Source organism: Sturnira hondurensis, unplaced genomic scaffold, assembly GCF_014824575.4.
Source record: "Sturnira hondurensis isolate 20B ecotype Veracruz unplaced genomic scaffold, ASM1482457v3 Scaffold0000867, whole genome shotgun sequence".
Lineage (NCBI taxonomy): Eukaryota > Metazoa > Chordata > Mammalia > Chiroptera > Phyllostomidae > Sturnira > Sturnira hondurensis.
Genome location: NW_028073498.1, coordinates 3,697,594 through 3,712,089, shown reverse-complemented (window position 1 = coordinate 3,712,089; position 14,496 = coordinate 3,697,594). Strand labels below are relative to the sequence as shown.

At 46.1% G+C, this 14,496-nt stretch overlaps 1 protein-coding gene across 2 annotated transcripts in view; it reads left to right on the top strand.

The window, feature by feature from the left end:
- Positions 1-5,423, top strand: part of RASA2 (RAS p21 protein activator 2) — a 120,536-nt gene extending 115,113 nt beyond the window's left edge. For both annotated transcript variants that reach the window (XM_037051525.1, XM_037051534.1), the window contains 3 exons: positions 39-142; positions 512-701; positions 2,618-5,423. In XM_037051525.1, the coding sequence (XP_036907420.1) occupies positions 39-142; positions 512-701; positions 2,618-2,648 (325 nt within the window). In that variant the 3' untranslated portion in view covers positions 2,649-5,423. The remainder of the gene's footprint in view (positions 1-38; positions 143-511; positions 702-2,617) is intronic.
- Positions 5,424-14,496: the final 9,073 nt, after the last annotated feature.

Genomic DNA, 14,496 nt, shown 5'->3' with positions numbered 1-14,496 from the left:
AAATTTTTTCAATGTCTTTAATTTCATTTTTATCATAGAGGTGTCCCTGCAGACATCCAAATAGATATTGATGAAGACAGAGAAACAGAAAGAATTTATTCCCTTTTTACACTCAGTTCACCTAAGCTACAGAAAATGGAAGGTAAATGTGTGATTAAAATGTTTTTATGTAATCATGATCCTTCATGACCAGTTACTGAAGTATTACTTTGGCATTATCTTAAAAGTTGAAAATACTTATAGATTTACCAAAATGTTACTCAATGAAAGTTGACAAACTCTCCAAGGGGGGCATTTTTCATAGATATTCATGAAGTAAAAATACCGTTTTTGCATAAATGTGGTCATAATTAATAAGTTGAATGTACTTTGACCATAAGTGTGTTTTGGTTATCTGTGCATTTCCAGGGGAAATCTCCCCACCTTAAGACACTTGGAAAGCTCTTATCTCTATTACTGATTACATTTGGAAACACAGTTGTCTGATCAGAGATTTTGCTGCTCCTTGTAGAGGCCTGTGGCAGTATAGCAGTGTATCAGGGACCCCAGAAAGAGCCTGATGATTATTCCAACTTTGTAATCGAGGATTCTGTTACAACCTTTAAGACAATTCAGCAAATAAAAAGCGTCGTAGAGAAGCTGGATGAACCTCATGAAAAATACAGGAAGAAAAGATCAAGTAGTGCAAAATATGGGAGCAAGTAAGTATTTTTAAGAAATGTTCAACATATTGTTAAACCTAGTTTGAGATGGACTGTACTGCTGTGTACTCACCTGTGAAATACAGGTGTCCTGCTTACCTATGTCTTTCAAGACCCAGCTCAGAAGCTTCCTCTTGTGTAAGAGTTTCCCTGGCCACTCACACAGTGACCTTCATCTTTTCTGGTCTGGTACCATTTCCTTATGTTGGTGCTGTACCTCATCCCCACTTCTGATGTGACACTCGAATGTCACATTCATTAAGTGGAATACTCAGTAGCCTGTTGGTTTTTTGTTTGTTTTTTTTAATTTTTACTGATCCTCTCCCTTCTTTAGTTTCTCCCATAATGCCTTATACATAGTAAATAATTAAAACAAAAAAACCAACAGAAAATTGCCTAAACATGTTATAGTAGATTTTTGAATCCATCTCAGATGTACATGGATAAGTGGTAACATTTGTCGGGAGCCAACTCCAGCACCGGAAACTGCCTAGAGCTTCACATCATATCACTGAGATTGTTTTGGGCACAAGTAACAGAAAGCCCCAACTAAAGGCCTGACCAATAAGCAATCTTTTAATTAAATCTAATTTTAACTTCTACAGTTAGTTCAACAGCTAACACTCATCAAGGTTCATCCAGTCACTCGGCCATCCTCAACCAGATTTCTGTCTTCCTCAAGGCTTGTCCCTTTATGGTCGTAGTTGGGGTAGAGCAGTTCAAAGTCTCACATTTTTCTATAATAGTGTCCAGAGGGAGAAAGCTGTTTTCTCCTCACTGAGAGAGAAGAGGCTTATCTACAGTTGGCCCCAGATTCCCCTAGACTACAGGGCTGCCGAGGACTAGCACTAGAATCTGGTTTCTGTTGACACAGAACTGAATAGGTAGCAGATGGTTCTTAGACCAGTGGATAAGTGTTTGCCACAATGTACACTCTCCCATTGATCTCACATCAGCCCAGCGTTGTTATTTTCCCATCCACAGCTGGGGGGACTGAGGCTCAGGCTGGGTAAGTGCCTTGCCCAAGGTCACACAGCTGATTAGTGAGGGGATTTCGAATCCTGGCCCCACCATTTTAGGTATTTTTTAATTGTGTGGATTATAATTATATTTGTGATTTACGAACAATAAAAATGAGTTTGACGGGTATAAATATTTGTGTTTTCCCTGAATAGAAGGCTCAGTACATTTGAAGGGTATTGTCAACATCGCACCCCCATCTTTTCTACGCTGGTGTAATCAGTTCTCTTCCACCAGCAGGCATGCAGTTTGGGAGCCCCAGGGGGTCTCCATGTGAGGTCTCAGCCAGAGCTGGACCAGCCTTAAATAGTAGGTCCCCCTCACGTATGCACACTGGACCCCTTCCCAGCTTTATTTTCTCCATTAAAAAATACCAGTCTCTCCCTGGCTGATGTAGCTCAGTGGACTGAGCTCAGGCCTATGAACCACACGATTGCGGTTCGATTCCCAGTCAGGGCACATGCCTGGGTTGCAGGCCAGTTCCCAGCAGTAGACACATGAGAGGCAACCATACGTTGATATTTCTCTCCTTCTCTCCTTCTCTTCCTCCCTAAAGATAAACAAAATCTTTAAAAAAAAATACCAGTCTCTCATGTACTAAGTATTTTACTTGTTTATTCTATTTTCCCTGTACCAAAATGTAAGCTCCATGAGGTCAAAGGGTTTTGTTGATTTTGTTCACTGTTGTATCTGTAGCTTCTGAAATAGTGCCTGATGTTTAATAGATGGTCAATAAATACTTGTTGAGTTAATGAAATAACTCACAAGACTTGGCAGAAGAGAGTGTCAAGGGAAAATTATACATACATAATGGAGAATATGAGATATTTATCACTTTCTAAAATGTTACATTCTTTACCTTTTAAAAAATGATTTTCTTTTTTTTTTTTCTATAGGGAAAACCCAATTGTTGGGAAAACATCTTAAGAGTTTGACCATTTGATTGAGAAGAACTGGAAAATACTGTTTTTGTTGGAGTTTTTCAATTCACCGTATATTTTATTCATAGTATTTAAGAATGAGCACTGGCTTCAGTTTTAGCTGCATTCACATTGTATTTAATATTTAATAATTGGAATTAATTGTTTGGGAATCCTTGTATTGATGCATTACTAGGGAATTTGAAACCCAAGATTCCCTTCATATCTATGTGTTGAAAGCCATGTTTCTGCAACTTCTTTTTAATAGAAAGAATCTTCCCACAGAAGCTTTGTTTTAAAAAAATGGAGAACTCCTCCATAGCTGGAAACCATCTCTTCTCATAGCACCTCATGTTCAGTGGACTCTTCACTACCATTAGTGCCTGCTCCGTACTGCCGACGCTGTGTTGTTCCTCTAGAAAGTCCCAGTCCCTGACACCTCAGAGCTTTCCATTTGGTTCACCTAGACCATCCATCTTCAAAGTAGAAAAAAATAGTAATAAAAGGTTTTCCTGTGGTCCAGTAATCCTTACAGGTTACACTGGGGACAATAGCGGACACTTTAGAAAACTGCCAGAGCATCCCGCTTGCCTAGTTTAAGATGTAAACAGAACTCAGACAGGAGGAGTCAGGGAACCTGTGCTGTCAAGTGCATCTTGTTTACATTTGGGATGAGTGGTGGCAAGTGAAATAAAATGAGACCACGAAATTTTTTTCATTGTTTTGAATATCAGGTACTCATTTTTTTTATTTGAGAGTAGTTCAGTCACATGACCTCTAAGGACATTTCTTCTGAAAAAGAAGAGAAAGTAAACAGTGAAAGAAGGTAGGGGAAAACCACCTCACTTCACCTGCCATCCCGTGTCATTACAAAGGGCCACCACCAACACGCCCTCCCCCTGGCGTGACTGTTCTCGAGCGAGAGCCAGCTCAAGAACAGCCACTTGGCGCACTTTAATAACCGGGGCTCTCGGCCCCAGGTTGTACTGAGACACTCCAAGGTGTCTAATCTCAACGATCAGTTCAATGATCACTGTCCAAGGCTAGAGATAGTGCTTTCCTCACAATGTTTATACTTCATGCCTGTTTCCTCACTGTGTGCTAGCCGAATGGAATTTGGACACGCATCTGTCTGAATCCTGTGTTACCGTAATAATTTACCTTTATCCTAAAAACCATAACCTGTAAGTAAGCAGTCGAAGCAAGTTGCTGTCTTGAAGTTCAGAGAGACGCATTTTGCTTCATCAGTATTAAAAGCCATGGTACTCTCTATTTTGTCTTTTTAAATTCAAACATTTTCTAAACGTGGTACTTTGAACCTGGGGGTATTTACATGTTCCTGTTTAAAACTGTGACTTATTCATGTAAGTCTAGCTAGTAGTGCTTTTTCTGTTGTTATTTCCCTGAGCATAAGCTATATTTTAAGATACACTTTACAAATTATGTTATTGGTGAGTAGTTGCTATTAAATTATGTTGTTACTAGGTATAGGTATTTTAAAGACCATTGGCAAATAATCAAAGTTACTCCATAATGATTCTAATTGAGCAATGTATTTCTCTGAATGACTTGTAAAAATCAATTGGTTTTATTTAGAAACAGTTCTCATGTGCATAATGGTAGGTTATTCCTGGCCTATTTTAGAGAGAAATTTGAAAGAATTCTTTAATTTTTTTGGCCTTGTAGACTCTATAAAATACAGTGCTTTAGAAATATGAAGGAATTTAACCATTCAATAAATTTCTTGTTGTTGAATTTCACTTAGCTTGCAGTTTCCTTTTAAGAGTCTCTGAACTGTCGCCCTGAAAAGGACACGTGAGCGTTGTCCAGCACCACTTGCCACTCTGGTGGTTTTCAGTCCTCTGCTGTTCTTTTTCAAGGCAAAGGAAATAATCTTCTAGAATTTCATAATGTCAGATCCCAAATACGAGTGTTTTTACAGGTCCTGGCATTACCGAGGGGACCAAGGCTGTGTGAGCACAGGACCCCGAATCTGAGGGAGGTTGTCAGTCGTCCAGTTACCTTCTCCAACGTGACACTTTTCAGCAGCCACTTATACTGGAAGTAACCAGGCTGGCACAGCCTAAAAAGACATAATGTGATATTAAATTAGTTTTCTTTGAAAGTCTTCTGAATAAGAAACTCTTATTAAAAGCTCTTAAATAAGAAGCTCTGTCAATAGGACCCTAGATAACCAAGGTACTTTCAATTTTTGCTACCTGATCTGTTTCTCTGCCCTTCCCATCCCCTTGGAAAAATACATAGCAGCTCACTTCACCCCCAAAACCTATAAACCCCAAGAAGGAGAGAGAGGGATGATAGAAACTCTTGCCATAAATGCCAGTTCCGGGTGTTAGTTTAGCCATTTCCATCAGTTGAAATTGTGGCGATTTGTTGCTTGTTCTGTTGTTATTGTTTGTTTTGGTTTTTGTTCACCTTTATTCTTTTAATATTCATTTAATATGACAATGAGCAATAGCAAAGTTTTTTTACTCCCAAGTATGTAATTTATCAAGTGGAATGATTTTAATTGCCAAAGAAATATGTTTATAATGTCATGGATAATAGTTAAGTGTCAAACTAGGCTTTCCTCATGATATTAAAAAAGTGACCAATGCCGTGACTTTTGTTTCTGTTTATGCCTAATTCTAGCCATTTGTCAGAAAGGCTCATTCATGCCAGGTTTTAGAAGGCAGATTTTTTAAACAAGTAAAAGCACCTTTGATCCGTTCCGACGGTACATCCTGTAGCGACAGAAATGCAACGAGGCTTCCTAGGTGTCCTTCCAGTAGGTCAAAAACATACGACTTGTTCTGGAGTTAAATTCCCAGCCTTGACTGATACAGTTTGCTTCCATTTTTATACCTTGGTAATTAATATGTTGCTAGTAAATACTAGTTTTTAGTGTCCAGTTTTAAAATGTAAGTTATCAAAACAATGTAGTGAATTTCTGCAGCCATATCATATTGTTGAGAACGTATTTAAATTTTATTTTCTTATCAACAGTATCATAAAAATTAAAGACTTTTGTAACAATTGCTTAGAAATAACTCAAATAAATTACAAGAAGCCTGCCCATTCTTTGTGAGACCATACTTTCTTACCAACTTAGGAATTCTCATTTAAAGTGATTGTACCTTACCTGTTCGTAAGGGAACAGCAGAAGTGAGAAATGCCCGGTTACAAGGAAGAATGAAGCAGCCTGGAAAGACCTCAGTGTTCTTGCATTTAAGTAGGCTGGTGTTTGATGGACTGTGGTTGTTGCCTGTTCGTGCATTCGGCACATTTGGTTCGAGGACCGCAGTGTGCCTCTCAGAGACCCATCATCCCTCAGAGCCACCCACGTCCGATGTCCAGGAACGTATTCCACTCCCGTCTGGGTAAACAGGTTAGAGCTGAGTTTTCAGCCTGCGTTAGACTTTTTGAAGGATGCCACGTTCTACTCTTCTTGAGAAGGTCGACACCACAGCCTCTAGTTACTCAGGTCCCGCGCAGCCTCTGCCGGGGAGCCTGCCCCACGCGCGGCTTTCAGTGCAGGCTTCCTGGTGTTGGACGTGGGTCGTGTGCCATGTTGCTGAGCTGTCTAGAGAATGTGAAGTGACGGCACCAAAAACCGGTTAGAAACTTGTGTCCCCAATACGAGAAGCAAGAGTCCTTCCCGGTAGGACCTCAATAGCCCTCTTAACATCTCCAAATAAACCTTCATAAAACAGCCCCTGTGACCCCACAAGGGGCTGAGGTTAGTAAAGGGGAAGGGGTACGATTCCGAGTCTCCAAGGGTCTTATTTTTATGGAAATACCAGACCCTCCCCTCACACTAGCCCATGTGCTAGAATAGAAGTTGTCAGAAACGTTAAAGAGCTAGGGGTCTATTCCATGATGTAAACAAGCTAGTCCTTTAAAGAGAAAGGGGGCCACCTTAGGTGGTTTCCAAAATGAGACACCCGAGGCCAAGCAGAGCCCCTTGGCATGTGTCTGAGGATAAGAAGTGAGCCATGGCTTGGCAGCGCTGCGTGCGGGTCTGCTGTCTCTTCCCCTGTAGGCCAGCGTCCGGTGCTGACCCTCCGGGGTCCACGCGATGTGCTTCAAAACAAGCTGACGAGTGTTCTGAGTCGTGATTCCTCGCACACATCTGCTCCAGAGGTGTGGCCTTCACTGGCTAAAAGGTTCATTCTTCGCCTTGTCCTCTTGCACTTGACTTCTTAGTTGGTAACACCATTTGCTACCGTATTTGAAGCTAGAAGGTGTAACCTGTTTAATTACACTGAAGTCCTGTTAAGATTTGTTTCGTTTTCAGCCTTGTTCAGATCCTCTGGGTTTCATACCATTAAAACCTTTGTGTTTTCTTCATATTGCTCTGCTTTTGCCTGGAGCGGACAACACTCTTGTCCAGATTTAACATATTTCTCGGCTCCTCCCAGAACTGAGAGGCCACGTGGCCTGGACTGTTAAAGAAACACGTGTTGCTTTAGACGGCCTTAGTGCAGGGTGGGGAAGTGACCCCTGGGAAGGCATTTTAGAGTCTCTGGAGGAGAGCAGGCTCAGGGGCAGGAGCGTATACACTTTAAAAAGTCATAGTCAATGTGACCATTTTACACGTAATTCAAACCACCACCTAATCTTGTAAATCAACAGAAAAAGCTCAACACAATCCTGACTGATACAAATGCATGGGTGAGACTGATTCTCACCCAGAGGCCTTTTCCAGTGTGGACCCTGAGACACTCGTGTTAGTGTGCGACATTCGTTTTTAAAGTTTGGGGAGTACTGGGGTATGGGCTCAAGAAAACTTGTAAATCCTGACCCCAAGTCTCAGTCCCAACTCCACATGAAAGTGCGTGTCAGTAGTAAGGGTACAGCCAAAAGCCCTGCCTTCTTGGAGCTCACATTCTGAAGAGAAGGAAAACCGAATGAACGAGTACATTATGTCGGATGGCAATAAGAATGTTGGAGCAGAGTTGATCAGGGAAAGCAGACTGGGAGGGGTGGGGATGGGACTTAAAACTAGGCGGTTATATAGGGAAGGCCTCACCGGAAGGAGGTATTTGAATAGAAATCGGAAGCAGTGAGGAAAGGGGGTCATAAGGGCATGTAGGGGGAAATCCTTTCAGGCAGACGAAATAAAATGCCTGCTGTGCTCAAAACGGCGAGATTGATGTGGCCAGAACAAAATGAGTGCATGAGGAAGGGGCAAGGTAGACTAGGGGGAAGGTGTGGAGCAGCGGCGTGAGGTGATCGACTCACCTTCTGGGTGGTTCTGGCCGCTGTGAGGAAAATCTCAGGGCGCGGAAGGAAGTATGGGCCCGGGCAGGCTGGCATCCCAAGCATGGGAAAGAGTGGGCCGGCTTATATTTAGGGTAGAGCCAACAGGACTTGTTGACAGACGGAATGTGGGGAAAGGAAAGAGTCCGGGAGGCTCCAGTGATCTAAGCAACTGGAAGAAAGGAGGGGACATTCACTGAGCTAAGAGAGGCTCTAGCAGACGTGTGTGATTTTCCATGTCCATGGTAGCAACTCCTGGAAGCCAGGTCCACTCAGATCACCTAGAAAGTACCAGCACATATTTTATCCAGTTTTATGCACTGCGTATATCTCCCTTACTAGATTGTAAATGATTCCAAGGTTAGAGAGGGACTTTATCATTACCAGAGCTTCTTGCCCTCAGTTGAGGAAGACAATACTATTCCACGAATTAATGCCATACTATGACTAATGATGGAGTAGCAAGGGCCTTGGTTGAAAGTCACCCTAGAAATTACAGTCTTGGTCAAATAACCCCTTTGGGTTTTGATTTCCCTACACAGGTAGAAATTTAAAGTTGCTCTCTTGAAGAACAAGACTGGGCCCTGGCTGGTATGGCTCAGTGGATTGAGCACTGGACTGCTAAGCAAAGAGTTATTGGTTCGATTCCCAGCCAGGGCATAGGCCTGGGTTGCAGGCCTGGTCCCCAGTAGAGGGTGCACGAGAGGCAACCACACGTTGACATTTCTCTCCCTCTCTTCCTCCCTACCCCTCTGTCTAAAATAAATAAATAAAATCTTTAAAAAAAAAAAAAAAGAACAAGACTTTGGGCCCTTGCTAGTCACTAAGCTCTCTGCTAAACCCAGGAGCCCTAAGATGCTGCCCTAAGTTGCTCACGGTCAGGCTAGTGACTGGAGCAGAGTGACCTGAGGATTCCTCTACAGCCTCAATACCCAGACGACTGCCAGAGTCCTCCCACTCACCCTCCTCCCCACCTATTTGTGTGGACAATTTGTGTGGACAATTCAGTACCTTTGGTGGACCCTTCCTGGCAGAATTTTCCCAGCTCTCCAAAGCTCCACAACCATGGCCCAATTTAGAAGCACTGACCGTCAACCCCTGTAAAATTGTATTCTCCTCCTCCTATAATCCTTAGAGAAAATAACTGAATGGTCTTGGGAAGCATTGTGCTAAGTGAAATAAGCCAGTCAGAGAAAGACAAGTACCATATGATTTCACTCATGTGGAATCTAATAAAAAAACTCACAAGCAGAATAGGACAGACTCTTAGCAGACTGACAGCTGGGCAGGGGTGGGGGGTAGAGTAAAAAAATACTCATGGATACAGACAACTGGTGATTGCAGGTGGGAAGGGGGTGGGGGAGGAGGTGGAGGAGGGTGTAGGGGAGATAAATAGTAGTGAATGAACACTTGCAGCAGTGAACACACAATACAGTGTACAGATGACGTGTTGTAGAATTGCGCACCTGAAACCTATATAATTTTATTAAACAGTGTCTCCCCAATAAATTCAGTAAAGGAAAATAAATGGATTGGAATTTTTTTTAGAAAAATGAATAGAGTCTTTGTCATTAATGAAATAATTGACTGACAAATGAAACACCCCAGTGTAGGCAAAGAGCCCAGCACCTGTTCTGCCAAGGTGGTGGTAAATTAACTGAACGGGGAGACTGCTACACTGGGGTGACTCTGATGCCATGGCGACTGCAGAAGCAAACCAAAATCTGAGACTAGATGCCTCAAGGTAGTGAAATCAAACACGGAGGACCACAGATCACCAACTGCCAAGGAGACTTTAAGATACAACCGACCAATCCCTCTCCCCGCATCCACACCTTCTCTGTGTCTTTCCCCTGGTTGGGCAGAGAGCTCCTGTATTCGCTTCTGGTTTGACGCTGCTCGACTCCAGCTGATTTTTGCTCCAATCATCTCTTAAAGTGTTCAGTATGCCTCAGTTTATCTTTTTAAAGTTCAGAGACAAAAAGCTGCCTTAAAAACAGCAAAGCTGGCACTGACTTTTGAAGGTGGTTTTTACTTGGACCCAAATAAGGAGCTGAAGGGACTGACAGTCACATTCTCAGGTCACGGAGGACATTTTGGGTGATAATTGGCCCTTTCAGGGATCAAAGAGGATGAGGCACAGATGCAGGCGTGTTTGCCTCCCGTGGCTGCCTTTGTTTCCTGTCGAGAGCCCTCTTCCTTATGGGGTGGGGCGGCGGGGGGGGCAATTAAAACCGGGAACCAGTAATAGTGTAATGACCACTCTGGAAATCTGTTGGGATTTTTTTTGTGTGTGGTAGATTAAAAGAAAGCAACTACAAATGCTAAATTTCAAACACATTTGTAGAAGAAAAATAAAGCAAATCATTCACTGCTTCAAACTAACTCACAATTAGCCCTGGCTGGTGTAGCTCAGTGGATTGGACGTGGGCCTGCAAATCAAAGCATCACCAGTTCAATTCCCAGCCAGGGCACATGCCTGGGTTGCGGGCCAGGTCCCCAGTAGGGGGCGTGTAAAAGGCAACCACACATTGATGTTTCACTCTCTCTCCCTCCCTTCCCCTCTCTCTAAAAGTAAATAAATAAAATTTAAAAAAAGAACTAACAATCAAATGCCCTATTGTGTCTTGGAATTTTTTTGACACCTTTGATTTTACTTACATGCTTAAGGAAATAAAGAGACATGTTTAGCCAAGAAATTGAAATCCTTAAACCTAATACCCTGTTTGAGAGTATTTTACTCCCATACTGAGAAAGTGTGTGAAAACCTTTACAAACAGACCACTGAAATGTGGTTGGGCAGTAGGCCATATAACCTGCCTACCCTCAATTCTGTACAGCAGTGTGTGTAAAGGTACTGAAATTCAGTTTACTTCTCCAAGAAGCCTTCCCAGCAAATGGTGGTCAGGGAGTCCAGCGGGACTGAAGTTTCCAATTACGGTTCAAGGAGTGTTTTCCCAAACCCGGACCCAGTTTTGGGGGGTCTCCCGCAATTCCAGTGCAACCAGCCCCACCAGGTGTGGGGCGGGAAGGACAGCTTTTCCTCTGGCAGCCTCTCTACTGGAACCCTCCTTTTGCCATTTTAAGACGACAAAGTGGACTGGGGGGAGGGGCCTCCTCGGCCAAGGGGAGCCACACAGCAGGCCCGGGAAGGGCCGCCTACACCAGCCTCCCCTCTCCTTTAGGGCTCGCCAAGCCCCTCTTAGGGCCACACAAGTAGTCTCACGGGGTCTGGGCTATCGTGCCCTTTGCTGAACTAATATGCCCAGTGTGTTCTAAGCAAATGTTATTGTGGGAGAAAGAAACGTTCCTCTACCCTCAAGGCTCTCCTGGCTGGTCTCAGAAGCAAATAGACGTGAGACAGATTAGCAAGAGAGAAGGACCAAATTTAATCACATACATGTGTGTGTGAACCCTGCCTACGTGAGAATCAGAGACCTCACGCACTGGAGCGCTTCAGAGATGGAAAGGGACACTGAGGTGTGCACGACACTCTGAGCCCCAGGGGTGAGGCGAGGCTCCTTGGGGCTTCAGAGGGCGAGCAGAGAGAGTGCATGTTCAGTAATTGTTAATTTGCTCTGCCGTATAGTAAGTAAAAAATCATTACTGGAGAGTCACGAACTCAGCTCCTAGTTTAAATTCTCCTAGGTAGTTAAGGGGTCAGGAGAGTTCGGAGAGCAAAAGTTTCTCTTCAGCCCCCAGAGTCTCTGGTTGCCTTAAACTCGAAACAATCTGCACACCGCTGAGGCCAGTCTCGGGTGGCTTGCTCCAATGGCTTACTCTGAACTACACTGTCGTTTCAACTGTGAGGCCTCAGGAGAAGCACCCTAAACACTGGTAGCACCTCCTTCGGCCTCTTGACCTGGGGGGGTTCTCTCCAAAGGGGAACACCACTTTGCCTGAGCTACAGAGACCTTGTGGGCCTCAGGGTCACACGTCCTCCCCTTAGCTCTGGCCATGACCTCTCCTCTCCTGTACCTTTGGTCAGTGGTAGGGATAGTCATGCAGGGCCATGAGAGAGAGACCACCGAGGGTGAGAAATATGTGCTGGCAGTCTCCTCTGTGCAGAGCAGAACCACATTGGCATCATCCAAGAGCCACAGAGAAACCCTCCTTTCCTCAGAGCTGCTTCTGTTACTGGAAAGGCCACAGCCTGAAGCGGGTCTGCCTCGGCCCGGCCTTGACTTCATGCAGGAAGGATTTCACAACAGATACCAGGTGATGCTGAGAGGGTGTTTATGGAAGCCGGGGCCAGTGAAACAAGGAAGGGCCTGGGACGGAGGAAGCAACAGGAGAGAGGCAGGGCTGCTTCTGCTCCGTGAGAAGTCAGAGAAGGGGGTTCCTGAGAGACAGGTCAGGGGGTACGTCTGGGACAAGCTGCCACTGCCCATTGCTCCCCTGGTTGCAAGTCTTGTGGGGACCCTTAGAGTTCAGGAGATTCCTACCTGTGGGGGAAGAAGAGGAACACGGGGAATGCATGGGCAAGCCAGGAGAGCAGGAGGGAAGTGAGCCCTGGGACCTTGAGGTTGTTTAATGTCTGGGAGTTCAGGGAGGTTTTGGAGAAGGACCTTGACAGAGTATGCATCATCTTTTCCAGGTGTGTCCTTTTAGGGTCAGGGTCTCTACTGATTGGTCAGCTTGGGGCAGGGGGTCATTAGTCATTGCAGCTGGTCCTGGAGTTGCCTGCCTAGTTTTGCTGCTTTTCTGGGCCCAAAGCTGAAATGCCACTGGAGGCCTAGATGTTATCTCTCGGGGGAGGGAAGTCAGGTGGTCTCATGACCATCCATACCACAGGGGAGGAAAAGCCACCCCGAGGGCAAGGTCGCCAATTTGCCTGTTGCTAGGCACCCGGAACTTTCCACCCAGGTGACCCCCTGTACCTGGCTGTAAATTACTCAGCCAGTCTGTTCCACTGTCTATCTCAGTTTCCCCACCCCACTTGCCAAGGAATTTTCCTAGCTTCTTAGTGTCCTGCCTTGCTTCCTCAGCAGAGCAAAGGTGACTGTCTTGGGACTCTGCTGGTTGGACTTGTGCTAGTCCCCGGGTAGAAGGACTGAGGCCCCGACTGGCTGGCCTCAGGAACATCAGACCCCACACCACACCCAGGAAGAGCCTCGGGCAGCTGCTGGACCTGGGGAACGGAGAGCCGAAGGGCTCCCAGAGGAGAGGGATCTGACCCTGGGTGGGGCCCTGCGGGCAGAACCACGTGGATGAGAAGGCATGCTGTGACAGTGGCTCCAGGCCAGGAGGGAATTTTTTACTGTGCCAAACTGAAAACTGTCTCAAGCCAGCCCTTCCTGCCTCTCAGCAGCTTCTCTGTCCTCCCCAACCCCCTCCCCTGGACCCTGCCTCTTCAAGCCAATCCCACTTGGTTGTGGGGTCAACAGGGGAAAATGGCTCTGTGTTAGGTGCGGTTACTGTTCTCTGGGTCCCTAAGTCTAAGTCCCTGTGAGGGACCACTCTTGCTCTCTGCCCTCCCCCATTTCAAGCTGAACAGGTAAAGGATGGTGCTACGTAAGGTGCCAGGCTCACTGAGGGCAGAGGCTCCAGGGCCCCTTCACATTCCTGTAACAGACAAGGTTACCTGCCTGGGGTGCAACAGAATCAGCTCCAACTGAGAGCAGGACAATGGCACCTCGGTCCCTTCCAGTCCCAGGACGCTTGCTGTTGAATCTTCTCACATTCCAACACTCACCTTTTCAGAGCATCTTCTACCCCTTTTCAAACCCCCATGTCATCTGAACTTCCGTGATTCCAGGGGCAGGGATGGGGGTGGGGGCACAGACCTCCCTTCAGCCTCAGATGGTCCGCCTGGGTGCACACTCGCCCCAGCATTCTGCCCAAGCTACAGATCTCCCACTGGAGGGCAAGTTCTGGTGCTAGACACTGGGGTGGAAGTGGACCACAGTTCTGGGAGAGGGGGAGGGGCGGAGGGGGCACATCGACATGCATTTATGAGCGTTCTCTTAACGTGATTGTCACAACAGCCCTGACACTGAGGGAGAGCCTGCTGCCCACAGAGGCTGAGTGCCCTTCCCAAGGGGGAGAGTGCGGCCCCGGGCCTGCCCCACTTGTCAGACCAGTGGGTGGAAATCGGAGTGTGAAGCTTGAAAGGACTTGGAAGCAGGCTGGTGAGCGCCTCCATGCAGATGAGTTCCAGTCCCAGGACGCAGCCAGGCTCACTGACCAGCCTCCAAGTGGGAGGGGCCCAGAGGGGCAGCAAGGGCCAGGAACGGGGAAGCTGGACAAGAAAGCAGTGCGGGTGAGGCCCCAGGAGGTCTGACACCAAACAGCCCAGGCATGTGCACAAATGGGATCAGGATGGGCCCTGGGGAGGCGGGGGAGTGTGCGGAAGAAACCACAGGATGGAGCATCAGGCATCACAGCCAGGAGCCCAGGCCAGAAGCCAGGGAAACAGGAGGCCAAGGTGGCAGCACCAGGCCCTGGAGCCCTTGGGTCTCCCCCCGAAGTGCCCTGGGCTGCACACTGCCTCATTTGTGGTACCCAGACCCAGGGCACCATGGGAGATGGGCCCAAGTCACCCCTGCTCTCAAGCCCTCTCCACCTTCGTTTTCCCACACTCTACTCAGCCC